The 21299-nt window shown below is 53.7% G+C and overlaps 1 protein-coding gene across 1 annotated transcript; it reads right to left on the bottom strand.

Annotated features, from left to right (window-relative positions):
* Positions 1 to 437: 437 nt before the first annotated feature.
* Positions 438 to 18412, bottom strand: LOC114587200 (dnaJ homolog subfamily A member 1-like). The gene is made up of 8 exons (XM_028711213.2): positions 18303 to 18412; positions 9758 to 9969; positions 9465 to 9648; positions 6355 to 6459; positions 5588 to 5815; positions 3598 to 3828; positions 2460 to 2560; positions 438 to 2073 (listed from the first exon to the last, which is right to left on the bottom strand). Exons 2-8 carry the CDS (start codon positions 9887 to 9889, stop codon positions 1858 to 1860), a joined length of 1197 nt encoding a protein of 398 aa, XP_028567046.2. The 5' UTR covers positions 9890 to 9969; positions 18303 to 18412; the 3' UTR covers positions 438 to 1857.
* Positions 18413 to 21299: the final 2887 nt, after the last annotated feature.

Genomic DNA, 21299 nt, shown 5'->3' with positions numbered 1-21299 from the left:
CGGGATCTAGTCCAGGATCCTCAAACTCTGCAAGCAGGATCCGTGCCCGATGTCCCTTTCTCCTCCAGAGGTTTCCAGCAACTGGAGTTCTTGAGAAGCTTCGCTGCCTCCAGCTCTGACGGCAGAGCACAGCCAGGAGCCCTTTTTCAATTAACGTGCTTAAAAATAACACCGAATGAGTGGTGGGAGGTCCGAGAGTTAGGAGAACCAAGGCGGGAGAGAAGAATCACAGAATTGTAGAGCTGGAGGGAACCCCAAGGGTCATCCAGTCCAACCCTCTTCAATGCAGGAGGAGGGAGAACATAAAGCTTTTCATCCCCTGCTGGCAAAAACTGTCCCTTCGGAGCTGCTCTGTCCCAGTTTTGGGGGGTGGGATCCCCTGCCCAGCTGGGCCAAACCAGGCTTTCTGAAACTCTCCTCACTCACCACACTGTGAATATCCACCTTGGCTCTTTATTCTACGACAGGACACAGAAAGAAAGACTGAGATACAGACCTAACTTGTTTTCAGGTAGTTCCGATTTCCTGATGAGCTGCTTGCCTACAGATTTAGACCCTCAGCACCCAACCTACGCTCTATCGTTCACCATTCAGCGAGATATTCCAGAAGCCCTGCATGATCCCCACCCCCAGCCTCTTACAAACATGGGGGCACAGACCCCCACATCCGCCTTTCCCCTCACATACATACAGCCTAATCCTTCCGCAGACTTCCCATGAGCCTTTTCTCCCCAGCCTCAGTTGCCCGCCTGTAAAATGGAGTCTCTTGCAAGGATGAGCGGCCATCGTGAGACCTTTCGGGTGCTTGAAATTACACGTTATTCGGAGTAAGGAAACCCACAAAATTATCCCACGGGGAATAGTCGTTTCTCCCCAAAAGGGGGGTCTGCTCCAGCCAGTCCAGGAGCCGGAGTGGGGGGCAAGGTTTGGGGGCTGGAGCAGCCTCAGTAAGGAGTCCCAGCCCAGGGGGATGTGGGGCTCGGCCACTGCCAAACTGACCCTCACCTGCTTCTGTTGGGTGACTGGGCAGGGAGGTGCCAACCCTCTGCAGGACGGCAGCAGGTGGAAGGAGGAGGGCATGACTGTTTGGGGGGCCCAGAAGTGGCCAGAGTGGGACCCCACCACCTTCAGGGAAGCCCAGCCCTGCGATGAAAACAGGAACGCCAAACCCCCAGAGAAGGGTGCAAACGGTGTCTCCAAACAGGTTCAGAAAGCAAAGGAGACTGGGTGTGGTTTGGCCCCAATCTCTTCCCAGAGTCACCCACAAGGCCTGCTGCCCCCCCCCCTCTGCAGACGCCCCTCATTCTACACACCAAGGCCCAGCACCAAAAGAAACCTGCCAAGGAGGCAAACGGATGCAGAATCAGGAGTGAGGGCAGCCCATCCTTCCCTCTGGGATTCTGAATTCCAGGTGCCCTGGAAGGGAGGGAGTTATGCGGCCGCACCAACTGGGGGGAAACAGGAGATATTTCTGGCCTCCTAGCCCAGCATCCCAGGAAAGACCCCCACCCCCAGGCTACTCTACCACCCCACACCCCCAAGGGGCTCCTGGAGCGCTCTGGGGCTCACCAACCGCTTTGAAAAACTGTCCAGACTTTGCCCCTTCCGGAACAGGGGAAACAAGGCAACGGGGTCAGGAATGATGGCGAAGTCCATGGCGCCGGGGGCCAGGGAGGGGCCCTTTGCCAGGAGGGGTCCCCAGGCCCCTCCTCAACTCAGGCTGAAGGCACATCCAGCAGGGAAAGGGAGGGCAGGAGTGGGGCTGGCCTGTCCCTGGCCGGCAGGCGCTGTGACGGGGGCTCCTCCAGGCCTCTCGCCAGCCCCCCCCCAAGGCCCCGCGGGGCTCAGTCTGCGGTGCTACGACGTGTGGCACTGGACGTTGTGGCGCATGGGGTCCTCAAAGTCGTCCTCGTGGTGGAAGCCCCTCTCCTGGAAGTGGGGCTGGGTGAAGAGCTCCCGCAGCTCCACCTCCTCGGTGTCTTCTGTGGCCATCACCTCTTCGCGGGGAGGGAAGAAGGACTGCAGCTGGCGCAGCTGGTGAGGGGGCAGCCAGCCGGGGTCCGGGAACTTCACCTGGCAAGAGAGGGGGAATCACGGGACTGCAGAGCTGGAAGGGACCCCAAGGGGTGCAGGAATCGCAGCCAAGGCATCCCTGACAGACCTCTGCTTAAAAACCTCCAGCGAAAGGGGGCCCACCTCCTTTCCAGGGAATCCCCCCCCCCCCAGTCTTTCCCTCCGAAAGCTCTTCCTTAGAAAAGATGGAATGATAAACTGGGAAGGAGCATGAGACTCTGCATTGCAAAGGGGCTGGAATAGATCCATCCCAACTACAATTCTATGAAGCATAGCCGGTGACTGGTTTGCAGCAAGCCCCCCCCCCCCCAGCTCCCTGTCCCTCTCTCTCTGGATTAAGCCTGAATGCCCCCCCCTCCCGGCTTGCTCCCTGGCGTCCCCAGTACCTGGAACTGAATGATCAGCTTCCCCTTCTGCGTTGGATTTCGGTAGATGGGCATCCCTTCGTTGGGGATGCACTTGGCCTCCCCAGGCTTGATGATGGTTCCTGAGGGGCAGAGAGAGGGCAGAGTTGGGGAAAGGGCAGGAATGGGCCGCCAAAATGACCAAGGGGGTGGAGAGGCTCCCCCAAGCAGAAAGTCTGCTGCCCCAGGGGCTTCCTCATTCACAGGAAATAGGTGGAAATGTTTTCAGCGAGGTCCGTTATCAATTGTCTGTCGAGAGAGGGAGCTTTAACTGTGAGAGTAGCAGCTGTTGTGTCATGCTGCTCTGTGCCTCAGAATCAGTCTGTCAATGTTAGTCACATTCACACACACACACAAAATTCATGTAAATATGTTTCAGCATACCAAGTAAAAGTCATGTTATTTTTAAACTCTATCTTGCGCAGTCTTTTCTAGGAGACACAAAGAGAACTAATAAAAAGGGTCAAAGGACCTGGGGCAACTTCTGCACTACTCTGACAAGTATAATTACTACACTTCACGTGACTCTGGAACTCCCTGCCACAGGAGGCAGCAACGGCCACCAACCTGGATGGCTTTAAAAGAGGATGGGAGAAATTCACAGAGGAGGGAGGAGAGGGCCCCTGATGGCTCCTAGCGAGGAGTCAGAGGCAGCCCTGCTTCTGGAAAGCTGTTGCTGGAAATGGCAGGAGGGGAGACAGAGCCCTTGTGCCCAGGTCCTGCTCCAGGCCTTTCCCATAAGGGGCATCTGGTCAGCTACTGTGCAAACAGGATGCTGGACCAGGTGGGGCGGATCCAGCAGGCTCCTCCTCCTCCTCCTCCTCCTTTCTGATGTTCCCAGGCCTGGAGGAAGAGCCGGACGCCAACTTCTCCACCTCTCAGAGCATCACTTGGGCACATGCAAAGGGCCAGGGCAGGAAAGTCCACAGACTTGGCAGGCAGATGCCAAACACCTCCCCCCCTAAAGCCTGGCAGCCCTTTGGTGACTCAGAAGCCCCCTCCTAGCATTTCAGGCCCTGCTTAAAGCAAAGGGCCGTTTCTCCATTTCACTCTCATGGGCAAACGTGGCTCCTTCTCCCCCCCCCCCAGGCCCGGATCCCCTCTCCCCGCCTGCGCTCACCTGGCCGCGAGGAGACCAGCAGCTTCCTGTTGTCCAGGGTGTGGATGATCTGCCGGCAGCCGCACAGGGCGTCCACCAGGCTCACCTCCCTCTTGATGATGAGGTCGCTGCCCTGGCGCTGGAAGATGGGGTGCGTCTTCTGGTCCAGGACGATGACCACGTCGCCAGGCTCAAAGCCGGGCATCTGGTCGCCTTCCTGGTGGAAGGTGATCTTCTGCCGGTCGGCCATCCCTGCAGGAGGGAGGAGAGAGCTGCACGGAGGCCAGAAAACCACCGCTGACCCGGCTGCCTTCTATCTCTCAGTCTCCTTCTGCGCTGGCTTGTTGGGCTCTCAGCAGTCACAAAGCAGACACTTGAAACGATTAGGACATTTTGCCTGCTTTTACACTGTACTGTGAACCTGGTGCAGAATTCAGCGGCCAGGTCGCTCAGGGAGGCAAGGCGGTTTGAGCATATAATGCCAATCCTGGCCCGGCTGCACTAGCTGCCAATTAGCTTCCAGGCCCAATTCAAAGGGCTGGTTTTGACCTATAAAGCCTTAAATGGCTCAGGACTGCAATACCTCAGGGATCGCCTCTTCCCACATGAAACAGCCTGGACCCTTCTCTGTGTGCCTCCTCCATGAGAAGTCCGGAGGGCGGCAAAACGAGAACAGGGCCTTTTCTGCAGTGGCTCCCTGTTTGTGGGATGCTCTCCCCAGGGAGGCTCCCCATGCGACTTCCTTATAAACCTTTAGGCGCCAGGCGAAAACGTTCCTCTTCAACTAGGTCCTCGGCCAATTAAACCATCTACGGCCTTTTGAAAGTGTTGGCAGGAAGTTATTCTTTAATTATTATGTTATGCATTTTGTGTTTCTATGCTGTAAACCGCCTTATGATCTCTGGGTGAAGGTATGCCAGGCTTATAAAAAAAAATCAATAAATAATTGGGGCTTGGGCTTGCAATTTATCAAGGCCGTGAGCCTTGGGAAATTGAGATGCGCAGGGCATCTCATAAAACAGGCCCCTTCCCATAAATGAAAACGACAACTGCAGCTTCCCCGTTCAAGTGTGCTTTTGAGGCCGCTCTCTGAGCAGCATTTCAGGGCTGGGTGACAAGTCAGTCTTCCATTTCTCAGAGCTGGTGTTATGCCAGGTGTGGGTGTGACCACATGGAGACTCTTCATCCCAGGCAGAGGCAACCAGGCTTCTGCAGGGCTTGGGAGGGACTGATTCAGCCGGCCACCCGCCCCCACCGGGGAGCCAAGCCTACACAAAAATCCAGCCTAATCCTTCCATGAGCTCTTAGGTTCTTCCCTCCCCACCCGCTAATTCTGCCTGACAAAGAGTTCTGGAGAACCAAATTCAATTAAAACATCATTAAAAAAAACAAAAAACTTCAGAAGCTTGCTGCAGTTTTGTGACGTTTTGGTTGGTGAAGCCATTTTGAGATAAAAAGTGGTGGCCCAGTGACTTGAGGTCAGACCAGGACCTGGGAGAGATCAGGGTTCGAATCCCGACCCGGCCACAAAGCTTCCACTGGCTGCCTTTGGGCCAGTCACCCGCTCTCAGCCTAGCCTGCCTTGCAGGGCTGTTGTGGGGGTTAAGTGAGGAGAGGGAGACCTGTGTCTGCCACCTGGAGCTCCTTGGAGGAAAGGTGTGATAGAAACCCAACAAACAAAGTTTGGGAGGCCTCGTTTTTCTGATGGGCCAAATGTGGCTCCGTTTTCTGCTAAAAAAAGGGGGGGGGAAAGTGGGTTTTTCTTGTAAGCAAATCTCTTTAGACCCTATTAATTCTGCTCCCTTTCCATCCCGGCAGACGATGCACCGGACACAATCCCAAACGGTGCAGGCCAGCTTCTCCCTTCCTGGCATCAAGAGAGATACATCCAAACCCCAAGGAACAAGCTGACCCCCCAATTTGCCCCTCGGTGCCACTGCTGGGCGGACAGGCTCTCCCCCTGCCTTGCTCCTGCCAGCCCTGCAGAGAGGACCTTGCGGGGCTCGCTCACCTTTGTCCAGGTGGACGTTGAGGATCTTCTTTTCTCGGATGACCTTCCTGCCGTTGCAGGCCAGGCAGCGGTCCAGCGCCCTCAGCCACTCCCCCTGGCCCTTGCACTGCGAGCACATCGTCTGGATGTGGTGGACCATGTTGGGCCCCAGCTGGTGGACGATGACCTCCACGCCAGAGCCGTGGCACTTGGGGCACCGCGTGTCCAGCCCTTCCCGGCTTCCACGGCCTGGGAAGGAAACAGAAACGGCTTGGCGGGAGGCCGTTGGCGTGGGAGGAAACCGTCCCTGATCTGACAGTCTCAAGAACATCAGGAGAGCCCCACAGCTGGATCAGACCCAAGGGGCCCCTTCTAGTCCAGCCTCTTCTTCTCAGCAGCCAAATGCCCCTAAGAAGCTAGGAATCCAGATAGACTGCCTCTGGACCTGGAGGCTCTACAAAACTCTAAGAAGAGCCTGGCTGCCGGATGAAGTCAAGGGGGACCCAACTAACCCAACATCCCGTCCCCCCCAGGGGCCCTAATGGGAAACTCCTCAGCAGGACGCGAGCACAAGAGCAACTCTCCCTTCCTGCGGTTCCCAGCCCCTGGGATTCAGAATCATTGCTGTCTCTGACTAGCAGCCCTTGAAGCCCTCTCCTCTTCCATGAATTTCTCTTCTAATCCTCTTTTAAAGCCGTCCACGTTGACGATCCTCACCGCCCCCTGCGGAAGGGAGTTCCATCACCCAAAGGAGCCCCCGCCACACACTCCTGCCCCTCCTCACTCACCGTTGCAGCTCTTGCAGATGACGGACTTCTGCAGGGAGAGTTTCCGCGTGGCGCCATTGTACAGGTCCTCCAAGGTCACTGACAGCTGGTGGACGGCCGTCTTCCCTGAAACAAGGAGGCCACAGCATCAGAAACCTCTTGCTGTTCACCAAGGAGCTACCGTTTGTTTATTTGGGGGCCTTTTGCGTCCTGCTCTTCATCCCGTAAGGCTCCCAGAGCGGCTGACATATGAGCAAAGCAAGACCATTCCTCCTTGCAGGCTTACAGTCTTGTTTGGAAAGAAAACCCAGCACGACACACAAGGGAAAAGGCACAGGGAGGGATGAGGAAAACTCAAAACCCAGGCACCAATTTCTAAACGGTTGTTCCTAGAATGAAAGTTGAGTTAATTTTATTCTGTTTCAGTATTTTAACTTTTGTCTGTGTTAAAGTAGGGTGGTAGTTTTTTTCCTTGATTTTACTGTCTTAAGTCACTTAACAATCAAACAGTGTGTAAATTTTATGAAATAAAGTAAATAAACCTTAGAATCACTGACAGGTGGCCCCCTAACCTCTGCTTTAAAACCTGCAAGGTAGAAGAGTCCACCACCTTCTGAGAAAGTCCTTTCTACTGGGGAACGGCTTGCACTCTCAGAAAGCTCTTCCTGGTGATTAAGTCGGAATCTCTTTTCTTGCCATTTGAATCCACTGCTTTGGGTCCTACCCTCTAGGGAATTTCCACCAGGATTGATTGATTTATTGGCATGTTTGACCCACTTTTTGCTCCCAGGAGCTCCAGGTGGCTTGCATACTTTTATTGTAATGATCCGTATGTTTTAATAGATCAGGTATTTTATTTCTATGTCTCAACGTTTAATTGGTTTTTTTATTATTATTGCTTCCCACCCCTCAATGCTTTTAGCTGTTTCTATTTTAGCTGTAAGCAGCCTTGAGTCACCCTCAGTGGGATATAAATAAATATTATAACAATATGGCTCTGCCCCATCTCATTTAATCCCCACAGCAACAACCCTGTGAGGGAGGCCAGGGCTGAGAGGCGGGGACTATCCCAAGGTCACACCCAGCGAGAGCTTCATGGGGAGGATTTGAACCCAGGTCCCACCCAGGCCGAAGTCTGACACTCTCAGGAAGTCTGGCTCTCACAGAGGGGCCTGTACGGATCAGCAGAGGGGCCTATGCGATATCACCCCCTCTTTGCCCATCCAGCGCCCCCACCTGCAGGCTGCTGAGAAGTCCCCAGGGCCACATGGCATCACTCCTGAAGCTGCAATTCTCCCTGTCGGCAGGAAGGCAGCATTTCTGAGAGGGTTACTCAGGGCAATTAGGCAGCCGGCAAAGCCTTCTCAGAGATCTAAAGGGAACAGGATGCAATTACTGGGAGCTTGGATGGGGGGGGGGAGGAGTCACACCCTTCACCCTGGAAGGAAGAGGAGGACCAGAAGGGCAGCCTGGGCCAGTCTGAAGGGGGCACCAGCACAGCCCCCCACCCTCCGGGTTACATCCAGCCACCAAGTCCTACTCAGAGGAGACCCACTGAAATCAATGGACTGGTGCTTATCCTCATTATGACTACTGTGGAGAGAAGCGAAACTGGCTCCCTCTTTGTTATCCAGCCGCCAGAGGCTGAGACCTTCCTGTCCAGACAGGCCTTTGGGGCAGGCGATGCAGATCCGCTGGGCAAATCGCTGCAGCTTAATGACGGGTTCTATCTGTGTTCTAACTATTGCTTGCTTTTATTACTCTGTATTCTAGAATGATGTTGTTAAATGTCAGAAGCCGCCTTGAATCCCAGGCAGAATAGGAGTACATTTAGTAATAATATAAAGGTGTTTCTAAACGTCTTTTCAGATCTTTCAGAGCCTCTCTCCAGCAGCATACGCCGTGTGGGTATTTAGCTGTGATCATAGCTGTCAACTTTTCCCTTTTCTTGTGAGGAATCCTATTTGGAATAAGGGAATTTCCCTTAAGAAAGAGAAACGTTGACAGCTATGGTTGTGATTCCTGCACTGCAAGGGCTTGGGCTGGGTGGCTGATTCTACGCACCATGCAAAAACATCCATCCATTACAACAACAACAACTCAATCCAAAACAAGCTCAGCGACACAACCCTCCTTGCTCTGTGATGGCAGGGGTCCAACTCAGTTGCACCCTTGGAATCAACGGGCCTCAGTGAGCCTATCCGTGACAATGGAGCTCAGGAAGGCCAGACCAGATCATCGGCTCTCAGGGATTTGTTTGGGCCAGGGATGGGGATCTGTGGAACTCCAAGACGCTGTTGGAGCCCAACTGCCACCAGCCCAAGCAGCTAGCGGGGCCCACGGGGAGGCATGCATCTATTTCACAAAATTTGCACACAAAGAAAAGCCTCAGGAGGTTTACGAAGAAAGGAATAAAATTTATCAGCAAAAACAACCATTTGAAACATTTAAAACTAAAATCAGGAATAAACTAAAAACAAGCATACACCAACGTTCTACATGTCTGGATACAGGTTTGTCTAAACAAATGTGGTTTTTTTGGCAGCTGCCATAAAAAGCACATTGACGATGCCAGCCTGACGTCAAGAGGCAGGGAGTTCCACAGAGCAGGGGCTGCCACACTAAAATATTGATGTGGAACAGGTCAGTGGTGAAGGGGTGGGAAGCGTGCCTTTGGGGATCCCCACACCTGTCTTAAGAAAGATTCCCCTCCCTCCGAGCTACCAAGCAGCCAAGTTTCAGGGTGATGCTGCCATCTCTCGGGGGGGGGGGGGCGTTCCCACACCCCACTTCTCCCTTATGGCCCGTGAACCACAAACCGCCTTCCCAAACGGAAAGTGGCCACAAGATTCATTTCTGTTTTTCCATTTTCACGATTCATTCTATACAACCGTCTCAAGGTGACACCAAAGATTATTCAAAATGCTTAAAAACAGCAAATAAATTTAGGACTCAAAGAAGGTGTCTGGGTGAGAGCTTCCTGAGCAGGAAAGTGGAAGATTCAATAAATAAATGACAATGGAGCCTGACTCTGCTCCTCCAAGCACAGCCTTCTCAGCAGGAGCCTGTCTACCAGAGGAAGCAAAGCCCCCCCCCCCCGGCCAGCCCCCCCTCCCCTTGCCCCCAAGTACCTCTCCTCTCCACGCGGGGACCGTGGGTGCGGGGCCCGCCTCCGAAAAACAGGTCAAAGATGTCCATGGGGGGCCCGAAGCCGCCCCTGCCGCCTTCCTTCATGGCCCGCTCCCCCCCGCGGTCGTACATCGACCTCTTGTGGGGGTCCGACAGCACCTCGTAGGCCTGGGAAATCTGCTTGAACTGGGGAGGGAGAGAAGGTGTCGAGTCAGAGGACGGGAGAGCCGGAAGGGACCCCCAAGGGTCATGTAGTCCAACCCGCCCAGCCCAGCCCCCCCCCCCCGGCACCTACCCTGTCCCCCTCACTGGGGTTCTTGTCTGGGTGGTACCTCAGCGCCAGGCGCCGGTAAGCGCGCTTGATCTCCTCCATCGTGGCGCAGGGCTTGACCCCCAGCACATCGTAGTACCCGGTTTCCTTCACCATCTTCCTTGAGGCGGCTCAGCGTCGCGCAGTGTCAAGTCCCCCCCGGCCTCACCTGTCCAAGCCCAGAGAGAGCCCTTGCCCTAGAGAGAGGACCTGGGGGTCATTCAGGAAAACAGAAGCAGCTCTTCTGAAAGCCCCAGGATGCCAAGAGATCCGAGAGGGGAAAGGACAGTAAAAGGAGAAGTGGCCCCTTTGATGGCTGGGCTGGCTCCCAGAGAGTCTCGCTGGCCTTCTTCCCCCAAGCAGACACCTGTCAGGCAGGTGGGGCTGCCAGTGCCCTGCTGCTGCGGCTTCCCAATTAAGAGTGCCTCCTCCTCCTCCTCTCTCTCTTCCCTGTGCGGACGGACCGGTTGGAGGAAGCAGGAGGGCGTGGCGGGGCTGAGTGCGTCAGATCCCAAAGGTGCTGATTACCTGGCCCGCCTCACAGGGCGAGCGTGAATGCCTCCTGAGCCCCGGAGGGCGTGGGACGGGAGCTGCAGCAGCAGCAGCACCAAAAAAAAGCCCGGACCAAGCAAGATTCCCCTGCCCTACTTTCCTCTCCGTCCGCTGCGCAACCCAGCACACCAAGCCCTCCTTTAAGGCCTTAATTGCCACTTGCTAACGAAGCAGCCTGGCCCCGCCCGCCTGCGGCACACTTTGGCCAGGGCCGCCTGTCACTCTCTTCCCCTGGAAATAAAGTAAGATTCTAGTCCTCAACTGGGAACAAGAGCATCTTCCTCAGACCGATTGGTCCATCTAGGAACAGAGGATGCTGCCTTCGACTGGATCAGACCACTGGCCCATCCAGATCAGCAGGGTGGATCTGATTTAAATCAAATCGCTTAAAATCACGATGGGCCTGCCCCAAAGGGCCACGCTCCAGCCCTTGGAAGCACACGCAGGCAGAGGACTGTAGTTCATGTGGGCTGCTGGAGGGCCAAGGGGCTGCCCCCTCTTCTCTGCCCAAAGCTCCTCCAAACAGCTGGAGGAGGGTCGTCTCTGGGTGCCCTGCTTCCCTCAGCTCTTTTGGCAGCACCGAGTCAGCAGAAAAACTCCCTTGCGAAGGCCTTGCCCAAGAGGAGCCAAGCGGCCACAGGTTGCAAAAGGAGAAGAGCCTCATTCTGCAAAGCCCTCTGGCAAACTTGGGTGCCGCCCCCTCCAGGGGGTGCTGGACTCCCAGCAGACAGGCTCAGCCGTGACAGTGTCGTCCCCACAAGTCCTGGAGGGCCACTGATGCTGTCCAGCCCTGAAGGAAGCATAAAGCTGTAGAGCTGGGAGGCACCCAAGGGTCATCTAGTCCAACCCCCGCTGCACTGCAGGAACCGCAGCTAAAGAATCCCTGATTAATCTCGATTTTAAAAGCCTCCAAAAGGAGTAGGCTGTTCCACTGTTGAAGGAACGCTATACGTCAACTCAGCTGACGGAAGAAGGGGCTGGATATCATCCAACACGGAGGAAGCTGCCTTCTGTCACCCAGTCAGAGCACTGGTCCATTCAGCCAAGTAATGTCTGCCCTGGCTGGCAGCAGCTCTCCAGGGCTTCAGGCTCAGGGGCTACTAGCCACAATGGCTATGGTCTGCCTCCATTGTCGGAGGCAGCAAGGCTTCTGAGCACCAGTTGCTGGAAACCACAACCAAGGAGAGGGGTCTCGAATCCTGCTTGTGGAACTGCTCAGCCACTGTGAGAACAGGATGCTGGAATAGATGGGAGGTGGCCTGATCCAGGAGGTTCTTCTTGGGTTCCTAGGGTACTCAGATGCTGAGCCCCTCTTGCCCTTTTGCATGTAGAAGACGGAAGCGGTTTTTGTGCCAAGCAACAGGGGCTGCTTAGTATGGTCCTGCCGGAGGGCAGATACCTGGGCAAGTCACTTGGGGCCCCGCTGTAAGTCGGGGGGCCCTCTTGGCCATTCGGTCAGCTGCAGAAGTGGAGGGAATGATGGTCGGGGGCCTTCTCTGTCGCTGCCCCTAAGCGGTGAACCTCTCACCCCACAGAGCTGCGTCTGGCACCACCCTGAGTCAGGTCCCGCCAGGGGTGGCAGACACGCCTCTGCACCTGCCCTGGGACAGCACTTCTGTGTGGGGCTCAGCCCTCCCGCTTTGCTGTTTCTGCTCAGAGTCCTTGCATTTCTTTCCACGAACTGCCCTACCTCTCTTGTTTTTAGTGGAATGATTATGTCACTGCAACCCGTCCTGGGACCTTACAGAGAAGGGCGGGTAAGAAATCTCTTAAATAAATAGGTGAACAGGGCTGCAAGCCCATTCACTTATCCTGGCCTGCCTGGGTGAGGTTTGGGGAAGGAGCACCACAGCTCAATGGGCAGAGCCGGCATCTCTGAGTAGGGCTGGGAGCGTCCTGCTTCCGAAACTCTGAAGAACCACTGCGGCCGGCCAGTGTAAGATGATTTGGTCAAAGGGAGCTTCCTGAGATTCCAGGTGAGCAAATGCAGGGGTTGGACTAGAAGACCCCATGGGACCCCTTCCAACGCTACAAGCCTATGATCCTATGAATGGGAGGGCTGCCAGGAGTCCACATGGCAAAAAAAGCCAAGCCGCATCCCAGACGGGGAGTCTTGGGGAGGGAGCCTGGGAAAAACTCTTCTTCCCAGGACGACTTCCCAGATTACCCTGAACAAGCAAGAAACCAAGAACTCAGAGAGCCACTTCTGAGGCGCACAGAGGCCACACTGGCCTTTGATCTCCCAGGCAAAGCTGGGTGTGCAGGGCTGCCCCACCTGGCTGGCCTGAGGCTCCTGTTCAAGGGCAGAAAAGCTCCTCCGTGGGCAAAAAATGCTGCCCCACACTGGAAGCAGCGCACAGGGGAGTCGGCAAGGAAAAGCTTTGGGATGGCAGATTTCAGGGTCTGATCCTGCCCCACAACAAAGGCAACGCAAATGCAAGACAGGGATTTGTTTGTTCCTTAAAGCTTTTCAACTTCAGCACTTTAAAGCCTTGTTCCTGAAAGCCTTTCAAGCAAACGCAACACCCTGTCCGACTTCCACGCTCCACTCGTGAATGAGCCAAAACAAATCCGACAGGACAGACGACATGCTGCAAGTTTATAAGATTATGCACGGCATGAAGAAAGCAGAGAGAGAAAAGCAGGCAGAGGCAAACTCAGCCCTGTGCCTGGAGAAAAGGTTTTCTCCCTCTCACGACACCAGAAGTGGTGGGCACCCAGAGAAGCTGAATGTTGGAGGATAAAGGACAGAGAAAAAGGAGGACTTCTTCATGCAGCACAGAATTCAACTGTGGAACTCCCTCCTGCAGAAGGCAGCCAGGGCCACCAACTGGGAAGACTGGAGGAGAGGGCTATGGAGGGCTGCTAGTCCCCATGGCCGTGCTCTGCCTCCAGAGCGGAGAGGCAGCCATGCTCCTGGATCCCAGGTGCTGGGAGAGTTGCTCTTGCGCTTGCACCCTGCTTGCAGGTGTCCCATAAGGGGCACCTGGTCGGCCACCGTAGAGAACAGGAGGCTGGACTAGAGGCCTCCCCCCCTTTGGCCTGATCCAGCAGCAGCCAGGCTCTTACATTCAAAGGAATTCTCCGCATGTTCAGCGCCTGGTTCAAAGCAGGCCTCGAAGGAAACGTGGGAGGAGCTCTCCTGGCCTTGACGGCACAGCTTTGCACTCTCGGCCAAAAGAGGCCAGGCTATCTCACTCTGGGGAAACCCAAGGACTGGGCAGGAGAGCTGGGCATCCGCTCCACCCTCCAGTTGGGAGAAAAGGTCGCAGGCAGCCAGGCAGCTTCAGTCCCAAACAGCATCTCCATGGAGGGCTGGATCCTGGTCTGAAACCCTGGAGAGCCGCTGCTGCCAGTCAGGGCAGGCAATCCTGAGCTAGAAGGGCCAACGGCCTGGCTCAATATGAGGCTGCCTCCTATGTCCCCATCCATCCGAGGACATACAAAGCTGCTCTTGGTATCGTCTACCCGGACTGGCAGCAGCTCTCCAGGGTTTCAGACCAGGAATCAGCCCTGCCTGGAGATGCTGCTGGGGGCTGACCCCGGGACCTTCTGCACGCCAAGCAGGTGCCCTACCACTCAGCCAGCATTAGAAACTCAAACATATAATTTAATCGCCAAATGGCACCTTAAACCTGGGTTACGGTCGCCAGAATGGAATGTCTCGGTGCCTTTTTTCAAGAAAATTTATTGTTGTTGTTATTTCTATACCGCTTTATATTTTGAAGAACAAATCTCAAAGCAGTTTAAGGTAAAGGTAAAGGTAAAGGTACCCCTGCCCGTACGGGCCAGTCTTGACAGACTCTAGGGTTGTGCGCCCATCTCACACAAGAGGCCGGGGGCCAGCGCTGTCCGGAGACACTTCCGGGTCACGTGGCCAGCGTGACATCGCTGCTCTGGCAAGCCAGAGCCGCACACGGAAACACCGTTTACCTTCCCGCTAGTAAGCGGTCCCTATTTATCTACTTGCACCCGGGAGTGCTTTCGAACTGCTAGGTTGGCAGGCGCTGGGACCGAGCAACGGGAGCTCACCCCGCCGCAGGGATTCAAACCGCCGACCTTCTGATCGGCAAGCCCTAGGCGCTGAGGCTTTTACCCACAGCGCCACCCGCGTCCCCTCAAAGCAGTTTACAGCACATTAAAACATCAAATAAAGCAATCCAGAATAAAGACAAATTCCACCTTCAAGGAAAGTATTTCAGATCCTTCTCTAAGTGACATTTTGCTTTCCCCAGTCGCCAGCCTGGCATCCAGAGATCTCCACGTGGTCACCACGGGACCCGTGACAAAATGCACCTGGCTAATTTCTAACACTGCACTCAGCTAGAGTCCTCCCCCTTAAAATAAAGCAAGATTCCAGTCCTTGTGGTTCTGAATAAATGGTTGATTTAAATAGGAACGCACTGCCTCATGTTCAGCAGAGCAGGAGCCTCTCAGCGGCTGGGAGCAGAAACAGCTTTCTAGGGGCAGGTCTGTGGAGCTGCCCCAGCCCAGAGTGGCTTCTACTCCTCTCCTTCCCTCCTTGGCCTACCCCGGCCGGCATCCAGCCAAACAGGTTCTCTGGGCGCTTGCAGCTGCACCCAGAAAGAGCCCAGGCGCCACCACAGGCTCCCACAAGCGTGACCAGCACGGCACGCGGAGACTGTGGCTGCGGTGTGAGCGCCTGAGGTGCCAGCAGCACCTCCCTGCATCCCTGGAACAAGCTCTGGGCACGGCTGCGCGATGGAGGCCCAGGCAGGGGCGCCTGTGGTTGCTTTTCATTGCACAACTGCTTGCTGGGTGGCCCCTTGCCAGATGATTCCTGCATTGGGTTGGACTAGATGACTCTGAAGGTCCCTTCTGACTCTTCTACAATTCTAGGAAATGTGCCTTGGGTTGCCCTATTTGGTAAAGGAGCAGGGTGCAATAGATTTCCTCAGAAGTTCAATCAGCTGCTGCAATCCGTTGCAGTCAGCTTCAGTTCTTGCTCAAGTCGAGACAGACTGAGCAAGCAGGAGAGCAAGACTCGCAGGACAATCCTCCCCCTCCCAGCCAGGCTGCATCCTGTTTGCTCAGTCAGCACCCTAAAGCAACAGCATCAGGGCCAGCAAGTAACACCTCAGCTGCACCCCAACAAATAAGGAAGCTGACTTACACTGAGTCAGACCGCTGGTTCACCCAGACCAGGACTGTCTACACTAGCTGGCAGCAGTGGCTCTTTCCAAGGCTGCTTTCAGAGCCCCACCTGGAGACGCCAGCAGGAACTGAACCCCAGACTCTCAGATGCTCTGCCACAAAGCTGCGTCCCTTCCTCAAATACTGCATCTGCACAGAGGCTGGGCCAAGTTTACAGAGGACAAGAGCACTCAAAGAGCCTGCTGGATCAGGCCAATGACCCATTTAGTCCAGCCTCCTGTTCTCACAGTGGCCAAATAGTCCACAAAGAATCTAGGAACCAAGATAGACTGCCTCTGGAACTGGAGGCTCCGTAAGGACATAAGGAGAGTCTGGCTGCTGGTTCAGGCCAAAGGGAGGGGGCTAACCAGAGTGGCCAACCAGATGCTTATTGTGGGAACCCCACAAGTGGGTCGTTCCCCGCCCCCACTCCTGCAGTTCCCAGCAGCTCTTATTCAGGAGGCAGAGCACAGCCATCACGGCTCGTAGCCATAAATACCCGCTCTCATGAATTCGTATAATTCTCCTTCAAAGCCATCCAAGTTGGTAGTCCTCACTGCCACCTGCAGGAGCCAGTTCCATAGTTTAACTACATGCTGTGTGAATAAGGGCTTCCTTCCATCTGTCCTGAATCTTCCACCATGCAGCTTCCTGGGATGTCCACCAGCTGTGTGGGAAACTGGCAGGCAGGATCCGACCACAAGAGCCCGCTTCCCTCCTGTGGTTTCCAGCAATTGGGATTCAGAAGCATTGCTCCCAACTGACTTTGGATCAGTGTGTGTCTTTTTTGGCCCGCCATGGAGAGGGTCAAGGCTGAAAAGGAACCTGAATCATCCTTGGAAAACTGGTGTAAAAAGAGTGACAGTGTGTTGTTGCAGGAATTTATGTATAGGTTCGGGGGGAGGGGGTTGCCCCTCCAGCAGATATCCTGCACATGCAGCCCACTACCAAAACCAGCACCATCACTTTTGTGACTTGTCCCCACAAAACACTTCATCACAGTTTCTTCCTATCTAGTCAAAGGGCCTTTGCTGCACGATACCAAATGTAAGAATTCACTGATCAATGTGTCTCTGTACTGGCTCACTGGGAAAACTTCAGAAATTCCTATAGACCTGTGAGCTCAGCTCCTCAGCAGCCCCTCTGCCTGAGTGAGAATCCCTTGCATCCTGATACCTGAGTGCCAGACAGGTAGCCATTCCAGAAATACCAAACCCAGATGAAGGCAAAAGGGTGGGATTAACTTGGCTGGGAAACAGGGAAATGTAAAGATCTCTTTTGTTCCACTTGATGGGTGTTTGGTGGAGGGCAAGGGGGACCATGGGGCAGAGTCCAGGATGCTCAGATTACTGCCACCAGACCTCCCCTTTCGTGATGTAACCAAGATGTATGAGTGATGTAGTTTGGGGGGGTGTAACATGGGGATGAGCAGCTAATAAAAGTTTGGGTTCTCTTTTGTTGGGGGCTTCCTGTCTTGACAGTCTTGACAGTCCTGTCTTGACAGTCTTCAATCAAGACCAAGCTGACTGGCTGCTGTTTTGCTCTGGTATTCCTGGCTGGTGTCCTTGTTTTCTGTCCAAGGGAGCCCTCAGATTTCTCCGTTAACCATGTTAAGGTTACTTCAGCAACAGAGTCATAGAATTGGAAGGGAAGCCAAGGGTCATCTAGTCCAAGCCCAAGAAAGATGCATGGAGGAACAACACAATTAAATGAGACAGGAAGTTGTACGCTGCCCACGGGCAGAGCCTATTTTGCTTCAGCTTTATCTGCAACAAGTCATTTTAAAAATATGCTGCTGAAACATCATGGCTGGTTGCCCTATAGTGAGAATACTCCCCCAGGAAGGACCCAGGCTGCAATCCTGCGCGCCCTGAGCTGGGAGCAAGTCCCCCTGAGGTCAGCTGGGCTCCCTTCCAGAGGCACGTGAGGAGGAGTTTGGGAGAGGAAAGGAAGACTCTTATCAGCCAGGGACAACAACAGGATGTCTTGTTTGCTTTCTCTGTGTGTGACCTTCTCTCTCCAACTAGGACTCCTCAAAAGTAGCCAAAGTTGCAGCGGAAATCAAGGCAAGGTTTTTGCAGCTCCAGCTTAAAGACTGAACAAAGTTTATTATGGCATTTACAGGAGATTTCCTGGGCCCTAGTTTCTCATCAGGTGATAAAGGAAGTTTATTCAACGCCTCTAATGAAGAAGGAAAAAACCACACGAGTGGGAGCCTCCAAGGGGCCACCACCAGAAGAGCCTCGCCTGGGTTTTTGCCCCCTAAATCCTCAACCTCCCCCAGTGAAATATTTAAAAGCGGCTTATACAGTAAGAAATTAAGAATTAAAAAGGCACAACAAATAACACAATAACGAAGGCAAAAAAAACCCCATAGCTAAAAAAGAAAAACAGAAACAAAAAAACCCCTTTCTTTAAAAATACATTTTTTTAAATACATTATTATTTAGGTAAGTCCAACCAGATCCTTAGACTCTGTATTAATATGTTGACTTTCCGTATGTTTTAAAGTACCATCGTATATTTTTCTTGATTTATTTATATTTCTGTAATCCGATTTGAGGGCTGTTGTTTTGCACTCTAGCGGTGTGTACATTTTATGAAATAAAGAAACACAATAAATAGAGACGTCAATACAGCCAGCCAGGGCCTGAGAAGGGAGATTTTCACAGCAGCGGCTGTGGGTGAGGGCAGGAGGGGAACCCAGGCGTCCGAGGAGGCCCCCCCCCCCGCCACCAGAGGACCCAGGCGTCCGGGGAAGGAGGGGGCGTGGCGAGGGAGAAGAGGGGAAAGGACCCAGGCGTCCGAGGAGCGCCTCACTCACCCTCCGCCGCTCCGACCGCTTCCTTCCTCGAGAGGAACTCTCTGGAAGCGCCGCCCCGCCCCGCTCGGCGCCCATTGGCCGGCGCATGCAGCCACGGCTCCGCCCTCCCGAGGAAGCCCCGCCCCTCCCTCTGAGAAACTCGGCGGGCTTTGGTTGTTTTCCTTCCCTCGCGCCCGGAGAGGCCACGCCTCCGAGCCCCGCGATTGGGCGGCGGCGAGAGCGGCCGGGCCTCCTCTGCGGCTCTGGATTGGCTGCGCTCCACGCTCGTCCGCCGCACGGCGGCCACTGAACGGGCGACCTTCGCTTTGAGCGAGAAGAGCGGGAACTTGTCGCCGTCAGGGAGGCGGCGGTTGAGCGCCGAAACTCCCGCCTTTTTCTCCCGCGCCTGCGCCTCAGCCTCAGGCGGCGCCGAGGCCTACACGGCGGGGCTGTCGTGAGAAGCGCGGCCGAACCGGGAGGAAGTCTAGCTTGGACTGGATCCAACAATTCAGGGAGACGTGCGCCCTCCAATTCCGCCACCCAGAAGCTAGATATATATATGTACAGTGGTACCTCAGGTTACAGACGCTTCAGGTTACAGACTCCGCTAACGCAGAAATAGTGCTTCAGGTTAAGAACTTTGCTTCAGGATGAGAACAGAAATCACTCAACGGCAGCAGGAAGGCCCCATTAGCTAAAGTGGTGCTTCAGGTTAAGAACAGTTTCAGGTTAAGTACGGACCTCCGGAAAGAATTGAGTACTTAACCCGAGGTGCCACTGTATACACCTATATTGTATTTATTCATATTATTATTGTTTTGGTAAATATTTCCTTTTGGGAAGGGACCCTGGGGGTCATCCAGTCCAACCCCCTGCAATGTGGGAATCTCAAGGAGTGCCTTCGTGGCATTTTATAATGTGCGTGAAGCAGAGAGAGGGGCTATCCCAGCGGGGGGCCACAATGAAAAAGAAAACAGGCGGGTGGAAGTCCACAAGTCCTGGGTGGGCCCAGAATCCCATCCCCGCAGCAGCAGGCGGGGCCAAGGCGAGACAAGCTCTGGGTCCTCTCTCCCTCCCGAAAGCGGCCTCTCTGCAGGCCAGGCCAGGCAGCCAGAGCCATGGTGGGTCTCCTTTGGGGGGCTGCCCAGGGCAATGTACTGCAACGGCTGCAGGGAAATGTGGGGCTCCTCCATCTGGGAAAGGAGCCCCTCTGGGAGAAGGAAAACTCCCACCCTAAACCTCTGCTCAGTCGTGAGGAAGCCTTTGGGAACAAACACGGAGGAAAAATCCAGGCCTTCCGGTGCTTTTTTTCTGGGGCTCCTTGAGGGTATGCAGTACCGGCACCTTTTCCAGATGTTCAAAGGGTGGCACTTACGGTAACAACTTCATGGTGAGTACCAGCCCCTTTTTTTCTTTTAAAAAAGTATGATTGTCTTCCATGAACACGGTTTTAACAGTGTGCCTGTGGAGGCCAATTCTGGATCCACACAATGTCCTTCCACAGTGGGGACAGAGGTTTCTGATCAGGAGTTGATCATGGTGAGGGTTTGCCAGGTGTGCCTTCCTCTTAACACGTTTCTCCCTTTTCTTCCTGAGTTTGAGCATCTTCAAAGGCATGACACCTTTGGTAAAGGCTGTTCTCAGGGTGATCACAGGCCAATGTTTCCCACTTGTCAATGTTTATACTACTTTTTTTAGATTTGCCTTGAGAGAGTCTTTAAACCTCTTTTGTTGACCACCAGCATTATGCTTTCCGTTTTTAAGTTTGGAATAGAGTAGTTGCTTTGGACCCCTTAATGGATCACTGCCTGGCCATGGTGAAGGGGCTTGAATAACTCAGAGAAGCTATGAGCTATGCCGTGCAGGGCCACCCAAGATGGACAGGTCATAGTGGAGAGTTTTGACCAAACGTGATCCACCTGGAGCAGGAACCGGCAAGCCACTCCAGTATACCTGCCAAGAAAACTCCATGGACAAAGACAACAGGCATATAAAAGTTATGACACTGGAATATGAGCCCCTCAGGTCGGAAGGCGTCCAACATGCTACTGAGGAAGAGCGGAGGACAAGTACAAGTAGATTCAGAGCTGATGAAGCGGCTGGGCCAAAGCCGAAAGGATGCTCAGTTGCGGATATCCCTGGAAGCGAAAGGAAAGTCCAATGCTGTAAAGAAAAATATTGCATAGGAACCTGTAATGTAAGAACCATGAACCTTGGTAAGTTGGATGTGGTCAAAAATGAGATGGCAAGAATAAATATTGACATCCTGGGCATCAGTGAACTAAAATGGACAGGGATGGGCGAATTCAGTTCGGATGACCATCATATCTACTACTGTGGGCAAGAATCCCATAAAAGAAATGGAGTGGCCCTCATAGTCAACAAAAGAGTGGCGAAAGCTGTACTCTGGGATGCAATCTCAAAAATGATAGAATGATCTCGATAAGAATCCAAAGCAGACCTTTTAACATCACAGTAATTCAAGTTTATGCACCAACCACTGGTGCTGAAGAAACTGAAATTGACCAATTCTATTAAGACTTACAACACCTTATAGAAATGACACCAAAGAAGGATGTTCTCATTATAGGGGATTGGAATGCTAAAGTAGGGAGTCAAGAGATAAAAGAAACAACTGGCAAGTTTGGCCTTGGAGTTCAAAACAAAGCAGGGCAAAGGCTAATAGAGTTCTGTCAAGAGAACAAGCTGGTCATCACAAACACTCTTTTCCAACAACACAAGAGACGACTCTACACATGGACATCACCAGATGGGCAGCATCGAAATCAGATTGATTATATTCTCTGCAGCCAAAGATGGAGAAGCTCTATACAGTCAGCAAAAACAAGACCTGGAACTGACTGTGGCTCAGATCATCAGCTTCTTATAGCAAAATTCAAGCTTAAACTGAAGAAAGTAGGAAAAACCACTGGGCCGGTAAGATACAATCCCTTATGAATACACAGTGGAAGTGAGGAACAGGTTTAAGGATTTAGATTTGGTGGACAGAGTGCCTCA

The sequence above is a fragment of the Podarcis muralis genome, chromosome 16 (genome assembly GCF_964188315.1).
Source record: "Podarcis muralis chromosome 16, rPodMur119.hap1.1, whole genome shotgun sequence".
Lineage (NCBI taxonomy): Eukaryota > Metazoa > Chordata > Lepidosauria > Squamata > Lacertidae > Podarcis > Podarcis muralis.
This window is presented reverse-complemented; position numbering and strand designations above follow the sequence as displayed.

Bases quoted from the DNA above. Each gene is read 5' to 3' on its own strand.
- LOC114587200 (XM_028711213.2), bottom strand. From the start codon at position 9,889: ATGGTGAAGGAAACCGGGTACTACGATGTGCTGGGGGTCAAGCCCTGC. The intron at 3,829-5,587 runs GTGAGCGAGCCC...TCCCTCCTGCAG, and splicing joins CAACGTCCACCTGGACAAAG to GGATGGCCGACCGGCAGAAG. The intron at 2,074-2,459 runs GTACTGGGGACG...CTCTCTTGCCAG, and splicing joins AGCTGATCATTCAGTTCCAG to GTGAAGTTCCCGGACCCCGG.